General features: G+C 40.5%; 1 protein-coding gene across 2 annotated transcripts in view; it reads right to left on the bottom strand.

The window, feature by feature from the left end:
- Nucleotides 1–1,188: 1,188 nt before the first annotated feature.
- Nucleotides 1,189–24,967, bottom strand: part of znf462 (zinc finger protein 462) — a 56,338-nt gene continuing 32,559 nt past the window's right edge. For both annotated transcript variants that reach the window (XM_082541570.1, XM_082541571.1), the window contains exons 4-13: nucleotides 24,474–24,608; nucleotides 21,384–21,787; nucleotides 19,311–19,429; nucleotides 17,043–17,240; nucleotides 13,633–13,888; nucleotides 13,092–13,231; nucleotides 11,698–11,921; nucleotides 7,791–8,139; nucleotides 7,112–7,253; nucleotides 1,189–5,572 (exon numbers count right to left, since the gene is read on the bottom strand). In XM_082541570.1, coding sequence (XP_082397696.1) covers nucleotides 5,353–5,572; nucleotides 7,112–7,253; nucleotides 7,791–8,139; nucleotides 11,698–11,921; nucleotides 13,092–13,231; nucleotides 13,633–13,888; nucleotides 17,043–17,240; nucleotides 19,311–19,429; nucleotides 21,384–21,787; nucleotides 24,474–24,608 — 2,187 coding nt within the window. In that variant the 3' untranslated portion in view covers nucleotides 1,189–5,352. The remainder of the gene's footprint in view (nucleotides 5,573–7,111; nucleotides 7,254–7,790; nucleotides 8,140–11,697; nucleotides 11,922–13,091; nucleotides 13,232–13,632; nucleotides 13,889–17,042; nucleotides 17,241–19,310; nucleotides 19,430–21,383; nucleotides 21,788–24,473; nucleotides 24,609–24,967) is intronic.

Raw genomic sequence — 24,967 nt, forward strand, 5'->3', positions numbered from 1 at the left:
TTGTGCCAAGTTTTGCTAATTATCCCTAAGCACACAGCCGGGGCTGATGGCAGCATGCAGCCTATTACAATAAATCCTGTGCAAAAAATAAAATAAGGAGGAAAAGAATGCTAGATCAGCAACACCAAAAAGGGCTGGAAAAGCACAGGAGACAAGTGAAGTGGGATGATCGCAGAATTCTTTCTTTGGTTAACTAAAAAGACTTCATGAAACCAAGATGGACATGCCCTTGAATGATGGGAAGAGGAAAAGTATGGAGGAAGAGTGAAATGCTTATGATCCAAAGCATATTACATTATCTGTCAAACATGTTGGAGGCAATATTATGGCATAGGCACTCTGGCAGCCAACAAAAGTGGGTCACTCGTGTTTACTAATGATGTGAAAGCTGATAGAAACAGCAAGATGAACTCTGAAGTGTACAGGGCTAGGCTCTGCTAGGTTCAAATGAATGCTGCAAAACTGATCAGACAACACTTCACAGTGTAAGTGAAGGATGACCCAAGGCAAGCTGCAAAAGCAACCCGAGAGTTTCCCAAGGCAAAGAAATGGGATATTCTTCAATGGCTGAGTCAGTCACCTGATCTCAACCCAACAGAGCAGCTTTTTAGTTTCTGGAGACAACGATTGCAGGATGTCCCACATACAAGCAGCAACTTCAGGGATTTTGGTGTCCATAGGTTCTAGAATTCAGGCAGGTTGAGAATCCTTAGACTGCAAAGGATTCTCAACCAAGTAATAAATATTCAGATTGTTTTTGGAGCTTTTTGTTTTTTCCAATTACTTTTGAGCATCTGAAAATGGGGGACTGTATAAATGATAATAACAGTTAATGAAAAACCTTCGTAAAACCTTCCCATGAATTAAAGCTGAAGGTCTGCACTTCAGTCACTTTAACACCTTTAAATCAAAATAGTTGAAGGAGACTGTATTAGGGAAACAAAATTTTCTTTGTAGTTCCTTTGGATTCACTTAATCCCTATTGTCCATTTGCATACTTACTTTAAACTTTAATAAATAAAGCACAATTCTCTGATTTAAATAGCTCCAAAAAACATTATCAAACATATCAAGTCAAATGTACAAAACTAATAAAGTTGTTTTTAGTTCAAGTTCCACAGCTCTGTATTTTAACTAAACCTTTGTGCTAAGCAAGGAAAATTGGAAAAAATAGAAAAAACCCAACAATTAACTGTTATCTGATAACTTTATTATCAAGTTAAAAAAAGACAATGAATTACAATATTTACAGAATATCCAGAGATAAATGGAATAAAATTGTAAACAATCATTCTAGGCAACATCACAACCCACCATCAGGTAATCAGATTTATATGGGGAAAGGCAAGAAGGAGAGATTCTAGTGTCAAACTATGGAGACAACAGTCTGAAAGGAGAAATGCATTGGAAACAAACTAAACATATATACAAGTATCCAGTGTGTTGTCAGCAGGGGCGTAACTTTGGGTAAACTGGGAACATTACAGTCTAGAGACTGCACACAGTGAGGGATTCATAGTCCTTCTCTATTAAAATGATCACAGAACAACAAACAATTTTGGGTCGACAGCTTCATCACCCACATTGTCCCAGATTATCATCTGGTTTAACCCTGGGATTTCAAGCTGGGTAACAAGCTGCCTTACAAAGCTTATTTCTACAACAACTATTTTCAAAGAGTTTTGCTTTCAAGAAAAAAAGGATACAAGCTGGTTCAGTAAAACAGAAAAAAAGGGCTTTGAGATTCAGCACCAACTCAACTGGTTTGAGGGTATTAGAAGGACCGGGGAGTCCGACTCTCAGAGTGCCACCTATGGTACTGTTGAGTGGGTAGACGATGGAAGGGTACACTTGGAGAACATGAGCTGGTGCCCCTACTTGCCATGGACAGAAGATAATGGTGTGTCAGATTTGGGCTTGGACAAGAATAAGCTAAATCTTAGAGCAGGTCAAGAGGCTCACTAGGAACTGGAATCCAGATGTTGATGATGGTCAAGCCCAGAAATAGAACAGTTTAGGTAAATGCTCCCAAAGCAAACTATTCTTTACTTGTCTCTTCCTCAACAGTAAAAGCCCTGGCCATCAATCAGTAGAGAATTGCATTAATTTCCTTTATGTTTACTATTGTACAACCACACTGTGCTTCCTATCTGCTCATTCCCATTACGATACAAAATAGGGATGCATTTCCATTGGAACCAGACATTGCACAACAGGATAATAATGTTCGATTGGGGACTCAAAGCCCCCCAAGGGTTAGCTATGATCTTTAGATTTATTTTTTTCCCTTTAAAAAAAAAAAAAAAAAAGAGTCAACACTTAAAGAAAAAAAAGGGTTAAGTTATCCTTTCTGAAACACCACAGTTCAAAACACTTAACGAGTAGTTTTGTTGTCTATACATGGCTGCAAACATGTACTTCGTCCAAGTTCAACCCATAGAACAAGTCTATGGTTCAAACCCAGATTTGCCATTTCCATCAACAGTTCAATGCTTATGAAAGCCGATTCCAGCAGCAAACACATCAGGCGTGGTAAATATTTTGGTACCAAGAACACATTGCTTTATTACGTGTTCCTCTTAACATTGGAGTTATTAGCCATTCTTTTTTTCCCTCTCCAGACTGTTTAATTGTTCTTGCTGGTCTTATTGGAGTTGGATGCAAATTTGACTTCATTGCTATTCACTTCTCATAAGGCTTATGGGCATTCAAGCAGCAGCTTCCAACAAATACAATCTCTGCCTTTTGTCAATATTAACAATTATATAACAGCTTTGTCTAACAAGAAGCACACAAATGCAGACTATGACAGGTGCGTCAAAACAGAAAAAAAAAATTCCAGAGGTCTTTAAGATCAGGGAATTTGAGACCTTTAAAAACAGTGAATCTTTAACATTGTCTCATATTTTTCCTATAGATTTTTCCTATACACGTAGAAACAAATGTTTTCAGAGCTTCCTGCTCAGGTTACACTTGTCTTTTCATTGTATTTTTTTAAAACTGGGCCGGAGACTATAGCAAAACAGGGCCATTCCCTTAGCCTCAGCCATGTGTTTCTGAAGAGACATTTCAAAGCCTATGTTTGAATGCTCAACGCAAGCACATACAAATACAGTAGAGCAACCTTTCCATAATCTAATCAACAGAGGTGACAGTGAAAGGTCCAGACATTTTTCAAAGAAACAAAGAAGGCTGCAAACATACTCAGTTTAGCCCGGGATATCATTTGTGGTGCGAAAACATGAAACAAACACTCAAAAATAATCAAAAGCAGCTTTTCCTTCTATATACACACCATCCTCCTTATCGAACTCTCAATAATGTGAGCATAACTAATTAAATCCCATGTGCTTACAGTGGATCGGGGAGGTCAAAAGAAATAAAATGCACTATATAGTTGAGTGACTAAAACTATATCTGGCGGATTAGATTAGAATAGGTTTTTTTTGGTAATCTGGTTACGCTAAAAGTCTCAATATCTTTGCGCTACATGATAAATCACATTTTACTTTTCTGGTACTTGCTCTGTGCAATTACAATAAAGATAAATTTAACTCGATCTGATCTGATCTTAATTATTGCCAATAAGGCACACATTGGAATAGATTCATATAGAGCAAATTCTTGCGGAAAAACACACAACTTTAACTTGAAATTTTAGAGGGACGTTTGGTGTTTTCCTTATTACTGTTAAAGCAATCAAAAGCCATATAGCGGCCGTAAGGGGAGCTGCATTTTAAGGCACTTGTGCACTGGTTTTGAAACACAGCTGTGGTGGGTTGACACTTGGCGTGGTCCGATCCCCCGTGCACAGTGTAATCCAGTGAACCAGACCACTCCAATACGGTTAGAACCTCCTGATCTCGGCGGAGGCGTGGACTCTTACTCCTCCGCAAAGGACGAGGAGAGAGCGGGATTTCAGGCACACCTGATTACACATTTTGCATTGAAAAGACAAGTGTAATCTTTGTCTCTCAGAAAAGTTGCCATTGATCGTAAAACTGGTAGTTGCAATCCAGGCTAATCCTTAACGGACACAGGTAAGGTCATGACACATTAAACAAATCACTAGGTCAATCCATGTTAAAGTCACTTCCACCTCACAATCAGCCTTTTTTGGTATAATAACTTCAGTATATTCAATGAAGCAATGCAAAATCGTGGTGAATGACAAATGGAGTGGTACTTATACATTGCTTTTCTTTTTTACCTTCATGCTATGGAAATCAATTTAAGTAATAATGATAACTTTATTCTTCTGTAAAGATCCTTCTGTCCCTTACAGGTTATGGGGGTTCAAAAAGGCTAGAATATGAAATAGAAAGTGGCAATAGCAACCATCGTGTACTTGGGGAGGCTGTAACTCGGAAGAATTTCAAAGTATGAAGGTAAAATGTTCCACGGTTTCATTTAATATTCTAAAATTATTGGACCAAAAAAACAATAAATCAGCTGGCTGTGGAGAGGCGTTGTGGGATCTGCTGAGGGCAAAGGAAAACCCGGACTACACTCAACATAATATCTTACAGGAGATTAAAGCCGATCCCATTATTTCTATGATTTTCACAGTGAATTTCTGGACAATAAAAAAAAACCCCAAAAAAAACAAAAGGAGTAGAAGTAAAATGCAAAGGGTGCCACAGGCCAAAGATTTATACATAGTATAATACTAAAGGGACCAAAAATTATAGCAATTCCGATCAAACGTTGGGGCAATTTGCAGAGGGAGAGAACAAGATTTGTGATTTTACTCAAATACATAAGGTGCCACTATTTCTCCAAAAATACTTCCACACACTTCACTAAAAAAAAAAAAATAAAATAAACCTCTGAAATTTTGATAAAATATAAGAAAAGCTTGGTCTACAGTGGGTCACAGCTGTAAATGCTTTCACGCCTTTTTGTTTTAGGTAAAATTTCAGTACCACTGTGTTGAATCAGCAGGGGAGGAGTGTGAAAGGTGCTTCAAATAATAAAATGCTAAAATTTAGTTTCTCGTTTTGGACAACATTCTCTATAAATAGTGGAGTTTATCTAGGTGGGAACTTTTACTGTGGATTTGACCAGAATGTCAGCAATAAAGAGTTCTGTTCACTATTGGTTACCAATATATTAAAATCTGTCCTAGGGGACCGCCCATTTAAAGAGCTTAGCCGTTTTATGCAGCACAACCTAATACTTATATATGTAACATCTAAAATCTAATAATGCACCAACTCATAAAAACTCTTTTTTTTTTTGTTTCGACCTTTTGTTTCCTTTGACATCTTATTTACTGATCCCACTACTCGGCGCTGATCCTACCCAATCTTATCACTTCCTAGCACAGCATCTCAAGAGGCCACAATCGCTTCAGCTGAACTGTTGATCCTTTTTGGTGTCAAGCTTTTCTTTGTCTTCCACATACTGGCTTTGACTTGCCAAAGATAGATCAGTGGGGTTCCCGTCCTCTTTTCTGTTGCTGGACAGGTCCAGTCTTGTGTCTGCAAACACAGAGGAGCTGGTGGAAGATGAAGCTGAGGCCTCTATTGCTGAAGTGGTGCTGGTGTCCAGTCGACTGTTGTTAACCATCCTAAAGCCAGAGGAACAATGCACAGAAAAACATCAATGAGTGTGTGAGTTTGCAAAAAATACAGCAATTAAACAAAGTGGTGTGCACCGACAATGACACTAGCAGCAAAAGTGGTAACATATCTCAGTTACACTACAGTCATATTATGGAAAACAGTAGTTTGTGACTGTGGCACAACCAAAATTATTGCGACTGTTTGCAAGGAACTTTGAAATGACTCAAAAGACAAGGCCCCCGTTTGTGACCACTTGCAGTCAGTTGTTGTATTTATAACAATTTTAGTGCATCTAGGTGGTGGTAAACATTCAGACTCCAGCCAGAACACCATAGATTTGACAGATTTGATAATAGAAAATTCAGAGATTCCTCTGCAAATGAGTCTTGATTCCAGTAAGGAAATCCTAGGAAGTTGATTCTGTTCATCTGGAGCCAGAGATTGGTTTTTGATCAGTTATTATACAAATTGTCATGACCATTGAACAATGACCATGTGTCTGATTCACAGAGAGTTGGGGAACGGTCATGAAACTGATCTTGTGGCTCAGTGTTAAGCAGTGGTGCTGGTTTCAGTCGTTATGCAAAAGTACTGTTTGTAAGTTTGGAGAAACTTGCAGTCAACTGAGACTGAAGATGTCACTTGGATAAGTAATGAAAATTTTCTCCCACTGAAAACACTCTATATGAACAGAATTGGCTTCTTGCATTTAGTTACATTCAGACTTTAGCCAGATCCTCAGATTTAATTCAGATATAGCTTCACAAATAGTGACATAGTTGCTGCAAGAAAGCAATTTAACTGCAGACTGAAATAGGTACTAAGCAACGTTTGTCATACAGTATATGAATATTGGCAAACAGTTCATGAGTTGAATTCTGTGCAGATGAACTCAGATTGATTGCAATTTGTAGGCAATATTTCTGCATTCATAAGTTAGATGGCAATTATTTGCAAACAAGACAGGTTGCCTCCCATCCCATCGGTGCAACTGCCTTGAAATCGAAAGTCAGTCTCCACAAACGCATGCAACTGCTCTCCAAGAACAAAAACAATTCAAAGCAATTGCTGGGCAGCTACAGATGTAAGATGAAGAGCTCCAGCAGAACACAGGGAGAGGCAGCCATTTGCTGAGACAGGTTTGGGTTGACCTTAAGTAACATTAACGCTTGAATGCAAACATCTTTGAAAAGGATGCACCTGGTGCTTTACCAAAGTCACGTTTCTCCACAGCTGCACACCAAAGACAAAATATGGAAAAACCTCATTTTCATCAATTCATGTCAACCATGTCAACAAACATCTTAACTCTCGAATGATTTGTCAACTTTTTCCTTAGGTTTTGTATCAGCACAACCTTTCATCAGTTGAACTGAATGCAGATTTTTTTTGTACATAAATGACAGCAGAGAAATGGCTAAAAAGGGCCACAGAGGGCATTTAAAAGTAGGCTGGAAGAGCTGACTGGGTAGGGAAAGTATGCAGGCTCACACACAAAGAGACAGTTACGAAGAAGAGAGAGAGGAAAAAAAAAATAGACTTACATGCCATGTCGAAGGACATGTCGTTCCCATTCGAGGCTGTTTGTGAAGCAGCGGCCGCAGAACTCGCATGGAATACGCTTCTCTGCACTGCTTGGCCCAGAGCTGTTGCTGCTGCTGTTGCTGATGGGAGATGCAAGGACTTCTGGGAAATAGAGTTTCAGAATACAGCAAATTCACACATGTTTAAAAACAAGCCTCCACATCCCCATACCTACAGATTGATCAGATTTTTTTTCCATACTTAATGTACTTTTTGCAGACATACCAATATAGTTAAGTACAGCAAAATAGAAGCTAAAATGATAAAATAAGAAAATCAGCTCAGAATGACAATCTGGTTTCTGAAAGCTGGACTACAAATAAAGAACATAAACATGAATAATTGACAAAGAGATAAATGTTATGGAATTGAGATAAATCATACTTCCAGAATATTGTTGCATGTCCTACTTATGGGCATATTTACTGAGATCAAAGAGCGACACAGGAGATAATGTATAGCACAAACATAGGTCAGCTATACTTCACATAATCCCTTGCACTGTGGTCCCCAGTAATCTTCGTCAAAGAGTCTATTCCGCTTTTATAGTCTAGTTTGTTTGTTTTTTAAAGTCATAATATAGAGTTTTGGATTTGACAGGCCAGTCGTAAAATAACAGTTTTTTGGATATGACGTTACCTTGAGGGGCAGGCTTCCCTTCCCCCACTTCCTGGACTTCCTCTTCGTCCTCCTCATCCTCCACTTCTTCCACCTCATCGTCTTCGTCTTTGACGTTTTCCTCCATCTCTTCATCGTCCATCTCTGTCTGGCCCTCCACCATGTTCTCAATGATTTCCATTCCCACATCATTATCGTCATTCTCCTCCTCCGCTTCCTCCTCTTCCTCCTCCAGAGCCACTTTTCCATCTGACACCATCTCCATAGTTTCTCTCTCCTCCTCCTCCTCCTCAGCACTGCTGCCTTGATCCTTTATCATGTCCAGCTGGTCCAGGTTGACCCGGCCCATCAGTTCAAAGTTGCGGATTACCTAATCGGACACAGGAGATGTGTGTTTTTCAGGTTAGTGTGGTGTTCGTCAGCCAGGGTTTATTTCAAGGAGCTCCCCCTGCTTGCTCCCCAAAATCAGAGTTGAAACTTTCCAGGCTTTGACAACATCAGAATGTGCATGTTTGGCCTTCTTTGTTTGTTTGATTTTAAGCAGGAAAATGAAAACCTGTTAGAAATTCCAGATCTGGGTTGAGACCACAAAGCTAACTGTTTCTGCTTGGATTTGGTTTTTGATGCAATTTTTCCTCCAGCAGCTATGTTTCTCTGACCTATATTCATTCACTGTAACACAAGTCCACATCCTGCCTGTATGGGATACGACAGTCATGGTGAAAGCGGTATATTTTTAGCACAAGCACAGAAATTCCTGGTATCAGTCAAAGTGAGTTTTGGTGGTTATTTATAGACCAAAGTGCTCAAACAACTGAAATGTCTGGTTTTTGTAAGACCTTAGCAGGTGAACGCCTGTCTTTTTTTAAACAGTTGTAGCTTTTGCTGAACGCTCTACTTCTCAGTCAAAGTTCCGTCTGATTCGCAAGAATTATGCAAGGAGATTTTTGTATCTCTAGTTGACAAACTCAGATAATCTAAAATAGAACATTTAACAAAGGAAGGAAACTTGTTCCAATATCTCATTCATCTTGTCACCTATTATCTCATACTTTCTGAGTAATTTCCTCCTCCCATACTCCCTGAAGACACGGAACAGCAACCCTCCAAACCTCAACTCACATCATCCTTTAGCATGAATAAGCTTTAGCCTGCTGCCTCACCCAGGAAGAAACCTGATCTGTCATGCTTCCTTCTAACAGTCTGAAAGTTTTTCAGAACTACCATTAATCTGAAACAGGAAAAAACAAAACAAAGATGATCTGAAATAGCTCTGAATTCATATAAATTCATAGAAAAACTCAAAACTGACTTTTTATATATAGGTTAAACACACAACAACCAGTGAAGAGGCAGGGGAAAAAAGGTCGTACTGACCTCTTCCATTGTAAATAAAACTATCGCAAACGTCAACCCCAAAAAAGTATTTATAGGCGTCTGATAAAAAGAGCATCGCACGGTTTAATCAAAGAGATATGATTATAAATTATATGTGAAAATCATGGCTCTGAAGCAAGCAAATTGTTTTTCAACTAAAAGCTGGGTTTGACTTTATCCCAACAAGCACTGGGTGAAATCTCAGGTAAAGGTTGAAAAAGAACTTAAGAGGGTGCCCTTTAAAGCTCTTTCCACCTACCATCGCACATCATCTCATCATCTTATCCCTATTAAGAGAGAGTAACAGATGAACTCTTTTTCCTCTCCTGGGCTGATTTGTAAGAATATATTGAAACTGTAGCAATATGACACCTACACAATGTATCAATGCACTGCCCTTCTTTAGTTTTGTTACACCTTGATAGATAAAGGGAGACTTTGAAATGGAGCCTATTGATAATATGAGAGCATCTACATATTTTTATTCGAATTGCAGACACTCCAATCCTCTAGTTTATGACCAACTAAGGTTTCATGTAAAAATAAATGAATAAAATCGCAGGCGTAACAAATGTCAGCAGAATCACTGAGGCAGTTTTTTTCTACCTTAAAATGAGCAGATTTTAATGTCAAACCCAGAGCAGCCTCTTTACAAATTTTACCCCATGCTGAGCTACTATTTGGAAAAATGTGGCTCTTTTTTTTTTTGGTCATTTGATTAGTTATATAAAAAAAAATGCTTAGCAGTGAGTTGCCTGCTCTTAATAAGGTTAACCTACAACACTCAAGTAAACAGTAAAGACTTTCCTATTTATTCCCGGTGCAACTTTTCAAATACCACAAATATATGCTAATGGGGACTGATTATTGTTGTTCCAATTTAAATGTGATTTATCATTACATAGTCAGAGGGAGGGAAAAAAAAAAAAAAAAAGGAGGTATACATCTAGTCTGACGGCCGCGCTCACTGACAGCCTTGAGGTTGTTACTTCTTACCTCTGACGAGGAGGTTATATTTTGTTATTCGCTTGCCTGCGTTCCTGTCATTCTGCCTGTAAACACGATACAGTAGCTCCAACAGTTCTGAATAAATTCTGGTAAAACTGAATGTTAAATATCCATTAAAATCTGGGTTACATACACCGAGGTCAACTTCATTATTGGTTGAAAACTCAGAAAAAGCTTTACGACTCAGAAACTCTGATTCTTACAAGTGTGCTGAGTATTGTCAACGTATAGAAAGTACTGTATAAAGATTTAAAACATTGTGTTACATTTGACCTCTGACCTCTCCTTCAAGGTCAAAGGCTTGATCTGAAGGTCAACTTGCTAACAACGTGTCAACAATGCTATATAGAGCTATTTAAACCTGTGTGCAAATATAGGCATAAAGGTAAAGATCTATGGGGATTCTAAATATGACGTAACCTTGACCTCTGACCTCTTCTCGAGGTCAAACTTTCATAAAATGCATTTTTTATTTTTAAAATTGTGCTTATTGCCTTTACTTGTATTGGCAACATTACAAACAAAGGCAATGTATTGGCAATGACACTGGCATTTCATTTTACATTTCCGCCTTTCTTTCAATATGACCCTAAAATATGGTACATATATAGATACCATTTTTAGAAAGAGAAGGAGCTGCCTAGTTGGTTAGAAATATATACTGTAGCATAATATTATGTAATAAGCTCAATTTATTCATGCCCAGTTATTTACAAATCAATACTTATTACCATTACCTACTCCTACACGTGTTTGTGTAATCAAAGTAAACGTCTGTCAAGTTGCCCTTTTCTGATTTTTACTGCACTACAAACGTCTTAACGTACATTTAAAAAGAACAAAGAAAACAGAATGAGTATATAAAAAATACAACAGTACTCCCTTAAAAGTAAATACTGCCTTGAGCGAGCTGCCTTGGTGGTAGTTTGTGCTCTCGAGAGTGCTTCTTGTTACTTAAAAGTACGTTTGTAAATGTTTTACAAATTACTCGTGCTTTGAAAAAAGAAAAAGACAAAGCAATGCAGTATTTTGCTCATTTCCTCCCTTTAGGAGGTACAGTACTTTTATGCAACACTGCCTGGGGTCCAGAAAACTGCCAACTGTACAGTGTTCCCCTGATCTGTTGCTTTATTGTACTGTAAGTACCATTTCCACTGGATTTTGGTGCGTTAACGTGAAACTCCTTTTCTTGCCAAATAACAATCTGTATTTTAAATGCTTAATGTGTTTTTTAAATGCTTAATTTCTTTAAATGTAATGCTAATATTTAAAAAAATGAATGTGTGTTTGTGTGTAATGTTTTTATAATACTAGATTTTCCGTCTTTACACATTGAGAGCGAGTAAGACTATTCAGTGTTTCAGTGATGAACATCTCACGTTACACCAAGTGAGAAGAGCAATAATTAAATACAAACATGTTTATTAAGACACTCTTACAGTGAAAAGCAAGACTCTCTCGTCTGCCAAACGACACCACGATTCAGAACTACTAGTTTGAATTTACTTGAACACCACACCATTATACGTGAACTCCAACCGACCTTGTGCTCAAGGCGTAGATGGTCCTCTAGCTGGATCCGTCTATTGGTGTCATAATAGCAGAGCTGGCACTGGTAGGGCTTGATCTCAGCGTGCTTTTGCAGGTGCAGCTGCAGGGCCTGGTCACTGGAGCATGTGAAGGTGCATTTGTGACAACGGAAAACCAGGCCCTGAAGGTGACGCGACAGCTTGGAGCGGCTGACCTCCAATGGAGCCACGCGCTCCTCTGGTGGAGTGAGAGGAGAGAGTGACGGGGAGAAAGTAAGGAGGAAATACAGGTAGTGGATGGTAAAAGCTTTCTATCATAAAAAGTACCCGAACACTATAAATGCAGTCGCACTTTCTTTGCTTGCTTTTGTTATCTGTCACTTTAAACGCTTTCATTTACAGAAAAACGCTCCACATAACATGTAAAGACCGTTGGTATCGCTTGTGTTACCGTTACTTTTACTGGTGTGTCTTTATTCCTCGTGATAAAAATACATGAAAAACATTCTTGTCAGGAGAAATTTAAATGTTTGCCTTGTCCATCAAGCCGAGCTCAGCTGCAGTTCCGGCAGATCAGCTGACCACAGTGCTAGCCCACATCAGCTGACGGCTCAGATGAGAAACCTCTATGTATCAGATTGGCAAATCTGACATGGGGCGTGTTTATTTAAGCCGCTTTAGCCTGCCTACAATTCGCTGTGGCTGCAACCCACCTCCACACCAGCTCCTTTCATGTTGGGTCTCTCATCAGTGTCATATCTACAGACGCTAACGCCTGCTCTCCCCTGCACGGGGGATCTGTGCTGTCCTACTCCACAGCCGAGGCATACCGCCAAGTATAAATTACAGCAGATGGAAATAACAATCTTCCTTTGACTGTAGTAGTCCTGACTCAAATATCATTTAACCGTCTCCCTCATGTTGAACACTGCAAATGCCAGCACAGGCAGTATGACGCCGACTTTGAATCTAATGGTGTTTGCTGTAAAAGGAATGTTTTGACATTTTAGAAAATGCACTGTTTTTCGGTCTTGCCGGCAGTTATATAAGATGATTGATATCTCTGATGGCTCATGTCTGTTTACTGCACAGAAAGAACAAGAGCTAAAGAACAACTCAAGAGCTAGCAAACATTCGCCAAACTGGCCGCAGCGCCGACACCAAAGGTCTTCAGATCTCACCACAACACACGCCTTTCCTTTTGTAGCTGGTTTCACTCCTAAATGGTAAGTGCTAGAAAAAAAACCAATATTCACGCGGACTGACCCTTTGACCCTGAGGTTAATTCTACCACCTGAGCCACAGCATTGAAAACCAGTCTCCCACAGCATGACCCACCAATAAAGTTGACTTGTAAAAAAACAGAAAAACATGCTATGTGGCCGGTTCCATTTTGAAGGCAGCGTACCTCTGTGCAGAACAATGTGGTCGATCATGTTGCTCTTGCGTTTGGTGTGGTAGAGGCAGAGAGGGCAGCGCAGGTCTTTAGCGAGGTCCTCTGGCATGTTGTTGTAGTGACCCGCCTCTACGTGCATGGTGAAGGTATTCCTGAGGCAGATTAAAAGACAGACAGACCCTGTAAGGTTTTCATATTTGATCCGAGAGTTTTTGTGAATTAAGACGAAAGTGAGATTTTTGTTTTCCTGAAAAAGCTGAATACATTGTAGAATATGTTTTTAAGCAGTAAACTGCACAAAAGCGCCAACTGTGGCAAAAAATGATGGAAATTAAAACTCATATATGCAAATATTTAATTTCTTTAAAAAAAAAAAAAATAGTCAGAAACTTCAGTAAACACTCCAGTTTCCAAAAAAAAAGTGAATTTTCAGGCAATTATTTGACGGTTCAGACTTTATGAAGTTAAATGAGCACCTGCAAATGTGCCAATACTAAGTGCAACGTGTGCACATCTTTCTACGTTTCTCTGTTAAATTTTGTTTTTCACTTACTTGTAGCAGGTGAAAAAGGAACAGTCTTTGCACTTGAAGAGCTTCTTGCCACCGTGACGGTCCCTGTAGTGACGCCGTAGACTCTGCATGTATCCGGAGCTGAACTCACAGAACTCGCACGTGAGGATATTCTCAGGACGATTGTCGGCCACCGTTGAGCCACCAGGTGTCGAGCTGGAAGACATTTGACTGCGGGAGGCCAGCTGGTAATGACTGAGCTGCTGACGAACATCCACTGGCTCCAGGTATGACGGATCTGAGGGAGAGGCGGAGGCGTTTAGACAACCTCAGGGTTTAATAAAAGGTGACGCAGTGTATGCGGACATGGGGAAAATGTAACGTCTGGCAAGTAAGATCGCTTTTTACACTGACGTTTTATCTTTAGATGTTCTATGTTTTACCATAGGACAGGATTTGTATACAAGGTGGCAGGACTTGATTATTTTCTTCCCTCACCAAGTAACCCCTCCAACCACAACTCATCATCATCATCATCATCATCAGTCACCGACTGACTCCAGCGCACGGTGAAGTTGTCGAGCTGATGAATTTTTTTGCACAGCAGGGTGGAGTTTAACCTACTTTATCTACTTGGATCAATTGATCTCCCAGTTTTGTTCAGTTTATGTAAGAAGTCTGATTACATTTCATTAACATTAAATTTTTTTTAGAGTAAACATTACACCAGGGAATTTATTATGAGCGCCATAACTAACACTGGGAAAAGCTTCGATTTGCTCTCGACAGACCCTCAGTTATTTGCAGCACAGATTCCACAAATGCTGGAAACTTTCCTTTGAGATTCTCCTCCACGCCGACATGATTGCTTCGCATAATTTCCGCAGATTTGTCAGCTGCATGCTATGAACCACACTTTACGCCACATACCAAAGGTGTTAGACTCGGATCTGGTGACTGGGGGGGTGTCACCGAGGAGCACGGTTGTGTCATTTTAATGAAACCAGTGTGCAATCTTTTACTTACTTACTTACTTACTATGCTTAAATGTCGCTATTAGAGGGTTAACTGTATCATAAAGGGATGTGTGAGGTCAGCGACGGTCCTCCGATAGGCTGTAGCATTCAAACAATATCCGACTGCCATCGAGGTGCTCAGTAGTGAACTCTAAGAGACTGTGTAAAAATCTCATGAGATCAGCAGCTTCGAAAACACAGCCCGTCTGGAACTGACAATTATGCCACTAACACAAGCTTCTAACGTGTATCAGCAAGATTGTGCTACTACACTGCTGGAAAATAAGTGTCTGTTTAGATACACATACGAAAAGGTACGTGGTCCTAATAAAGTCTTCAGTAAGTGGATAGAAAGAATACATAACGTTGAATAAAAGGGCCATATATGATTCATGCCTCTGTAAAGAAGAGGTGTTCAGATGTGCTTACACCAAATGTCCCTCACACCCCCGCCGAAGTGTAACTGTGACTGTTGTCATTTTGTACCCTGCCTCTTTCCCTCCTCTATAATATCATCGAGCCGGCTCATATTCTCGTCCTAGTTTGAGCCTCCAACACATCAATAAATAAACTACAGTGACACTAACAGAGTATCTCTCCGTGCGAAAAATACCTCATTCAGCACTAAGAGTAGGCGAAAGCAAGCAGGGAATGGGGAAAAAAAAAAACTCAACAACTTTTCTTTGAAACTTTGCTGTTACAAAATTCTTGAGATCCATTTTTTGACTTAGGCAGAGGAGACGGAAGAGCTCTATTAAATTAAACAGCGCCACGCTTGATTAATTCCTGTAATATCTTCTCCGCGATGTGGAGGAGGTATGGAGATGAGACGGAAGATGAAGAGCAGATTCTGTAGTTAGGTGGGGACGTCGCTTCTTAAATTGTTCATTAAGGGCTAAAACTATTTATTGTACTGCATTAGAGATGGAATACCTGTGTGGGAAAGTTAAGGGAAAGGAGGAGAAAACCTTACGATAGCGGCTGTCTACACTAACTGCCAAGCTGTCGGCCTCAAATTGGAAAAACTAACACGGAAGTCATAAAGGAGTTACCTGCAAGCTAACACACATTGTAAGTACAGCTGAAACCTTTAGAAACTCACTCGCTTTGCAGGTATTTGGTCATAAACTAAAGCACAGGAAAAATTTAACCTAATCCTTTGCTTTATAGAGTTCCTAAAGCTATTAATTATACATCCTGCGGGGATGATGAGCGTGTATAGCAGTTTAGTAGTCACCGAGATATGGTGTGGATCAAACTAATACGCCTGCTCTGCCATTTTGCTAAAAGCGATGATGAGGCTGGATTTCAAAGACCTTTTGGTTTTATTTTCATAATTCTGCCAGGTACAACTGTTAAGAGGAATTTTCCAAGAAATTCAAGTAAACATTGCCGCTAATAACGGGCGATCAAATGGAAATCTTTTTCAAGACACCCTGCCAACAAGACAAACTCCCTCTGTTTGAATTTCAGACATTCAGCTGAAGGTAGCTAGTTTGGCTCAGTAAAGAGACATTCAATATGTCAGCCCTGCTCTCTCAATGCTTCATTTGTCTTGGTGGGGCACAGCTGACAGTGGTGGATGGTGCATTGAGGAATGCTGCCCCGCTTCAGCTCCAGGGAAGATTCCACAGCTCCAGCAGCAAGGTGACAGCTGCTGCCAAGAACAGTCTGCAAGCTAAAGCAGCCGCTGCAAAGCCACTATAACACCTCAAACATGGGATTACATCAAGGGGTTTACTTCTACACCAGCCTAGAGTCACGGCGCGTCCCCGTCTGAACATATTCTGTGGAAAAACAGTGTCTTACGTAGTCAAATCTAAACAGCCACAGTACTACATTAAAGCATTTCTCCAACATGAATGCATGACTCACGAATACCAGACTCACTTCTACAGATGGCTATGCTTGTTAGGCATCCCCGCTTAATTTTATTAACACTATTCCCCCTCAATGTGACGGCACTTTCCTGCCTGCATATCCAAGCATACATTGAGAATGTCTGATACTTCGGGGATGGGAGGATCGTGACATTCAAGTGACTGAAATGTGTGTTTCGACAGACGTGATTGGGTGTGAGAGGTTGTTTCCCAATGATACCCCATATAGACACCTGAGATTACCCTGGCAACCAGTTATACAGTTAAATGCATACACCCTCAGTGACAGCTACTTCATGCTGACTCCTATTTGACTATAAAAAAAAAAACATTACACATGAGCTCCTGCAGTTTTCTATATAACTTCTTTGCAGTGAATTTCATTAAATGTAAGATTCAAAGCTGGAAAATGCTGTAGTCGACTGTGGTGAGCCAGGAGCATGCTGCTTACCAGCACCTATAAATCTCACTAGATAAAATATTATAATTTGTTCCTTTTACCCAGAGACAAACCGAAGAAAACAATGCTTAATGAAGATTACGCATGATCTCATACCATCAGGTGCTATGGGAGTCTGTTCTGGATTACTGGCCGGTCGGGGGGGCCTGAGGGTGGCATGCGCAGCCTGGTTGGCTGCTCGGAGTTTGGGAAGGGTCAAGACTTCACCGTGGTCTCTCAGAGAGTGCTCCTTCAGCTGGCTGATGGTCATAGAAGTGAAGGGGCAGGACAAGCACTTGTATGTGTGCTGCTCACCTGGAAGAATATTGAGGATCATGAGGCGTTGGACTTGATTTTTACATCAACACAGAAGTATTATACATACCAGGCTTGCAAAGACCTGCACATGGTTCTAGATAGCTAATTAGGGAGCATTTGTTAATGAAAGCGGTGATGATAAACACATCCCCGACCACAAACAAAGCCCTTTGAGGAAATCTGGAGCAAATGTAATAACCTATTGGCAACAGGGCTCCTCCTGCGTTACAGCGTTTATTAAAGCTTCTTAAACTTCAAGCAAAAATGCTGAAGCTGGTCCCATATTTTAGACTTAGAAGAAATTTGATTTGATTGCTATTTGAAAGTTTGAATTTGCACCTGAACGAAGAGCTCATAAAAACTGTAATCCTTGGTTCATTAAAAAGCGTTCAGCGCAGGTTAGTGAGCCAACAAAAAGAGTACTTCATAAAATACAAAAGGTTACAATGAGGTTGTCACAGCTTATCTCTCATTTACAAATTGAAGCCCAATACAGTGACCCATTTTATTATTTTATGCTCTATTATAGCATCTAACTGCACACTGGTGCACGCTTTACTTTATAATTTTTGGTTTTGATGTTCTGAATGTTCCCATGGGGATTTCCAGCCTTGTATTTCCTGCTTCTGTTAAATGTATTTGCTTAACATCTTAAAAGGAAGCAGCATCCTGATCCAAATCTAACTCTAACACTGGCTTGCCACACAGCACTGAACTATTTCTAGTAAGAATATCTTCAATATAAATTCCTGGTAGCTTCAATACAAAAGCAGTGTGAATGGAAACATTCAATGCTGATTGTTTTCACAATTCCACTTATTGAATGTAACTAAACATTGGTTTGCCTCAAAGATCTAGAGCGGGGAAGTCAGACTTTGATCTTAACCAGTGAACCTGCTCTTTCTGTCAGTGTAAAGAGGTTTAACTACACTTGCAGCCATAACAAATTAAAGGAATCTTTGGGCTTAAACTGTAAGAAATAAATTGTAAACTATGGACCCACTGTAAAATTTCTGACCTTTACAGATCAGATTGACTTATTACAAACTGAAAAAAAGTTAAATCAGTATACATCCATCCATTCGCGTCCGCTGGAGCCTATCCCAGCTGTCATAGGGCGAGAGGCGGTGTACACCCTGGACAGGTCGCCAGTCTGTCGCAGGGCTAACACACAGAGACAGACAACCATTCGCACTCACATTCACACCTATGGGCAATTTGGATTAACCAATTAACCTATCCCCACTAAGTGCATGTCTTTGGACTGTGGGAGGAAGCCGGAGTACCCGGAGAGAACCCACGCAAACACGGGGAGAACATGCAAACTCCACACAGAAAGACCCCGGCCTGATGGTGGAATCGGTATACATTTTTTGATTATTTTGGTGTAGTGTGAATGCATGTGGTGGAGGTCTTTATCATTAGGAAAACCTATAAAAGATATGAAAATACATTTCACATTTTCCAGAGCCTCACAGGATTGGAGTCTTTGCTGGACAGATTCTGGCCCCCGAGCCTTATATTTGACATCCCGGATATAGCACATCAGTATTATTCAAATCCTCCGTAGGACTAGCTTATCTGCCTCACCAGTTTCAAGGTTGCTTCATTTTGCTTGTGTTTTGATAGCTCAGGTGGAGATTTTCCACATTTGCATTAACATGAATTCAAATTGCTGTCTGCTGTCTGGCTCCTTCGACAACAAAAATAATCTCATTATGCCACAACGGCCAGTAAACCTTCACTTTTGTAGCATGCTAGGTTCCCCAATGAAGAAAATGTTAATAATAGAATTAAATTAATACATAATATTAAAAATACAAATGCTCACTTGGCCTTTAAGTGTTAAAATAGGAATTCAAACTAAATCCCTGGATTTAGTGAATGGTTAAAATGCTGCTAAGGCTAACCCACTAGTTGAGTTGTGCTCGATAATCACACAGAACATCTTTTTGGAGAAGATAAACAGGAAGTTGGTAGGTATATGGGTCTAGGAATAGCTTGTTAGTCAGAGATACAGCTGTATGTGACAATGTTCTGTGTCTGCTTGTGTTATTTTTTATTTACCTGTGTGTGCCTTATGCAGGTGGCTCTTCAAGCGGCTCACGTAGGCAGATTTAAAGGGGCAGAGCTTACACCTGAAGGGCTTGTGGTGCCCGTGGTGAGACTGCACATGTCGGTCCAGACTGGCAATGAAACAAAATTTAAAAAAAGAAGTTAAAAACAACAACAACAACAGCAAAACACAGAAGGGAGGATATGAGATAAGAGGATAAAATGAGAAAAATGGATGAAATGAGGACAAGAGAGAGAGACGGTGACAAGACGGGAGTACGAGAAAGAAAGAGAAAGCAGCTCTACAGCATCCACTTTGATGATTTCAACAGCGGGGGTTTTTTCCCTTCTTCTTTTCAGCGGCGTCTAAAGCGCTCGATTCTGTTTACCTCGCAAACAACAGCCACACATTTCCAATGACTACAGAACAAGGAGCCGTGGGGTGAACTCATCTACCCACAATCCCCTGGTGGGAATGAGTGTGTGAGTGCCTGTGGGGACGGTAGCTGTGTTTTTAATGCCAGCCTCCTAGGTGGCATGGGAATGCGGCTTCTTTCTGGGTCAGGGCACATACAGTACAGAGGGATTACACCTGGGAGCTCAGAGGAGATGAGGACTCTCTCTTTCCCCTCTCGCTCTGTGTCTCTGTGATGGATAAAACAAATCACGCTACCAAAAAAAATAAAAAAAAAATGTCTGCCTCGCTTGTAATGCTTGTCTTTCTCTCCTAGGAGGCAGGAAATCTTGGAGAAGATTGAAGATTCAAAGGGATTGTGATAGGGTAAACAGAATAAGGTGTAAAACTGTGCTCTGTACAAAATGACTTTAACATCTAGTTGATCTAAAGAGCAGCTGGTATAAAGGCTGGTGAGGCGTTTAGCTTAAATATACACCGCTTACTGGGGCTGCAAAGGGTTCAAACCACTCATCCGTTTTTAACTGTAATTTTTAATAGATTAATGTCTGACTCACTGCCTCCTGCCAAGTGACTGCTAACGCAAACTAAACATTTCCAAGTAATGCTGCTTCACAGTCAGAGCATTCAAATACCACAGGGTGCACAATGTGTATCGCTGAGGTTAACACTGATCGCACTTCCTCAAGGCTGCATCTGCTAATCCAGCCACTTAGCCAAACAGCACTAGCAATAGCCAAATAACAGGAAGAAGCTTCTCAGCAAGAAGTAGCTGCATGTAAGAGCTCCCCATAAAGCTGGACTGACATCTTAAAGAAAATGGTCTTTGCATTCATCCTGCATGCATGGCGATCGTTATGAAACTTCCCCTGCTTAAGGGCTAACATTAAGGCAATTTTTCTAACGACAAGTGGCCATTATCTGTCTAAATACGTGACAATTTGCTTTTCCAGAACCTAATTCTGAACATCGGACACAGGCTTCGTTTTGGTGGCATGCAAGAGACCATATTTCTTCTTTTACAGAGGGATTGTGGCATGTTTTTAAAATCGATTCACAGATGTGAAAAACTGATCAAAAGCCAGAAAATTCTAATTTTACACATATTTTGAGATTGTAAATGTTTGATAGTCACATACTCCTCTACAAAAAAAGAAAAGAAAAAGAAAACACTAAAATTGGAAAGTTTGGTGTATCCAAGTCACACTAAAGCACTGATTCCTGGATATAATTTTAATTAATTTTATTTATCTAATATCACTCTAATTCATTTTTTCTTCCTGTCCCTTGTGTTGCAGTAACAAGTAAATTCCCCCACTTAAATAAAGTCTCTGTCTTAAAAAATCTGCACCTATGTGTATATAAATGTGCATTTGGATTTTCTTTGCACTATTCTAAAAGGAGACAGAAGCAAAACAGCCACTAAATCTTAAAACTTCATCTTAATGAAAAGCAAAAAATCTAAAGAACTGGAAAGTGAGGAAAGATAAAATGTTCAAAGGAGAGTCAACAGATAACACAGCAATATGGTGAATATGTGCTTGCCTCAGCCAAAGTGTCAATTTACTGCGCTCTACTCTTTAAAAACAGTACCACAGTACACACAAGGGACAGCACTGTGGAAGCGGTGTTAAAGGTGTCAGTCACAAACCCCGATCCTCCCCACTTACTTGTGTCTGAAGGGCGAGACAAACTGGCAGTACTGGCAGCTGTATTTGTCTTCTTTGCTGAACAGTGCCATGGCTGAGTGGCTCCTCTCATGGGACCTCAGGCCCTGCATGGACATGAAGACTCGATCGCACTGGGCGCACGGGTGACCCCCTGCTGCCAGCCGCTGCTTCAGCTGGCCCTCTGACACTACGGCCCTGGCTGCGGCCACCAAGGCCGCTGCCCTTCCTTCACCAGCGTCTGTCTCAGGATCCAGGTTCTCCACGGTAACAGCGGCATCATCAGAATCTTTGGGCGTGGCTCCGGGTCTCTCCAGGCCGTCGACTTCGGCAGCTTCATCCCCCTCCATGTTGCCATTAGTTAGGCTCTCGGAAGGTAGGATCAGGGGGACCTCGCTGACTTCCTGCTGCAATGCAAAAAGAGGAAAGGTCTCAGATGTTCAGCAACCTCTCAGTTCATGCTGATTTTTATCTGCCAACACCTTTTTTCATGTGGTTGCTGAATGCTGAAATGAAGAGATCGCTTTAATATAAATATCGCTTCAAGTCTAGCACCTACAGTTATTTTTTACTACATTATCTGCATACAGGCGACAGTTAAGCAGCTGCCTAACACTTCTGCTTCCATCCATGCAGTCACTGTCAGTCAGGCCTCAGTTACAGTTTCTCACACTCTGCCTTTGACCCCCCCTGTTTTTCTTTCCATCTCTCTGTGTTATCTGAAGATCAGCACTTTGGTTAACTTTAACTCAGACATAAAACTCTTCAGTGTGTTGGTTGAGAGAAACCGCACTTGGCTTATATTTAGCAGAATATGACAGAAAAATTCCTCGCCTCATGCATCAAGTGTGATAACTGTAACCAACCATAAGCATTTATTCGGGGTGACTAATCGAGACAAATTTTTCTAAAAACAAAGATCTTGCAACCGTGCAGTTCTACCAACAATTACTGAAAGGAACTGGAAAAACATTTCTTTCCCCCCCTCCCTTCATCTGCCAGAGTGCAGGCTGCTTGCAGCAGTCATCGTGAGCAAGCAGACGATCACCATGACTTTTTTATTGCCTCAAGGAAACTCATTCTTTCTGTGGAAGGACCTGACCCTGCACTTTGTGAATCCATAAATAAGATGTGGCATCCACAGCCCCAGCCTTACCATCCAGTCCCTGAATGCACCGTCAGTCTGCTCTTCACGCTCCCCTCTGAGAAACCAGCGCTGTTCTCGAATTTAACTCCCATCTTTGAACACTATGACCTCGTTACCAAAACGAATACAGTGCTTTTTCACTGGATCACTCTCGTTGGCGGAAAACATGGCGTCTTAGACACATAAAGAGAGACCGAGTGTCTGATGGAAGATCCAGGCCTCCATTTGGGTGAGGCATTGGGTCCTTAGGCCTGTTCCCCTCACTGGCAGCCTCACTGGAATACTAATGTTCGAATGGTTACCCGCCACTGCCCTAAAAGTTATGGCTCACCACTCCAACCCCCCTGCTTCTCTACAGCAATGGGACAGCACTGCTTGTTTTCTCTCGGGGTAGCTGACAGACTGTCTACCCAGAAGCCTCTGTCAGTAATAAACAAAATGGGAAACAGAACCCCAGTCCAGTAAAACAGATCACTGCAGTGCTAGGAGGATGAGAGATGGAAAATAATACAGAAGCACAGGGGACCGGAAAAAAAATGTGCCTTTGAAATATAGTTAGGAGGATATTACACTGATATCACATTAGCACAGTGGAATAAATTACATGTACTGTATATGTGGTCACGATTTATAAAAGGAAAGGTTTAAGAGTCATAACATCACAATAAATATGATGCTGCAGATATTTGATGTTTGGCTCATCATCTCTAACCCCTAAAGCACACTAATGCCCTGCTGCCCAATATGAGAACAATAAGAAGAAGGCAAGATATTCTTATAAGAATATATTCTATATTCTTAATAGTAAAATAACTTGTTTAATATATTTGACAAACGACTTACTTCTACTGTTGCCACACATTTTAAATAACGACTTATTTTATATAGGATATGGATAGTGAATATACACTATAGTATTTATTTGACGCAAGAAATATAACTATATATTATAAGCACACAAACCACCTGCAACTCAACACCTCAAAGACTAAGGAACTGGTTGTGGACTTCGGGAGGTCTAGAGCAGGTCCACTGCCGGTTCAGATAGAGGGGGAGGAGGTGGAGGTGGTCAACAAGTACAAGTACCTCGGGCTGTGGGTGGACAATAAACTGGACTGGTCATGCAACACAGAGCACCTGTATAAAAAAGCCCAAAGCCGACTGTACTTCCTCAGGAGGCTGAGGTCTTTTAACATCTGCAGGAAGCTCCTGAGGATGTTTTACCAGTCGGTGGTTGCTGGAGTACTTTTCTATGCTGTGGTGTGCTGGGGGAGCAGCACAGCAAAGAAGGACTCATCCAGGCTGGAAAAACTGATCAGGAGGGCTAGCTCTGTGGTCGGCATGAAGCTGGACACTCTGGTGACAGTGGCAGAGAAAAGGACATTAAAGAAACTGATGGACATTATGGACAATGCTGGGCATCCTCTGCACACGGCCATTAACAACCAGAAGAGTCTGTTCAGTGACAGGTTGCTTCTCCCAAAGACAAGAACTAACAGACTTAAAAACTCCTTTGTCCCACACGCCATCAGACTGTTTAACCCCTCCCTGGAGGGGAGAGGGAGGGGAAACAGGAGGACAAAGGAGGGGGGAACAACTAAGCTGTAGTGCCTCTTCACCTCACTGTGCAATACCTTTTGTAAATAGTCAACGGTGCAATAGACTCAATACTTGAAATGTGCAATTCACTTGTATTTTTATTTTTATTCCTATTTATTCTATTTATCCCCTTCGTATATTTTATTTATATTGTCTCTGTATTTTTTTATTTATTTATTTATATATATATATATATAAAAAATATTCTGTAACTCTGTAACTTCTGTCGGTGCTGTGCTTTTTTGGAAATCGAATTTCCCAGAGGAACCCACCCGAGGGATTAATAAAGTTCTATCTAATCTAATCTAATCTAATCTTTAAGAAGCTTTAAAAGCAGCTTCTCTTACCTTGACATGCCCCTCTTTGACCTCACCATACTGGACATGCTTCCTAAGGTGGTTGCAGATGGCTCGGAGGGTTGGGTGTATCTCTACACAGAAGTTACACCTGAATCCGATGGGAGTTTTATTTACAGGACTCTCCTGTGCACAGAAAAGGAAAGATTTTCTTTTTTAAATGTCCTATTTAATAATATATAACAAAAATACACGCCATTAAAGCACCATAACTACCTAATTTAACATGAGTTGTGTGAATGGTTTCCACAAGCCAACATATCTGCCACAGTCAGACGACGGCATTATTTTAGTCTTGGTTTACAATTTTCACAAGAAAAACTACAGAATATTACCGTTCTATAATTTAACATGAAGTTAATATGAAACTAATTGGCAGATCATCAAATCACCCCATCATGCACAGTTAGCAGCTTGCAAATTGGCTCAATGAGCGAAAGATCTCTGGTTCAATCCTGGAAGGAGACACAAAATAGCATCTTCTA

This window comes from Aulonocara stuartgranti (assembly GCF_965226115.1).
Source record: "Aulonocara stuartgranti genome assembly, chromosome: 7".
NCBI classification, from domain to species: domain Eukaryota; kingdom Metazoa; phylum Chordata; class Actinopteri; order Cichliformes; family Cichlidae; genus Aulonocara; species Aulonocara stuartgranti.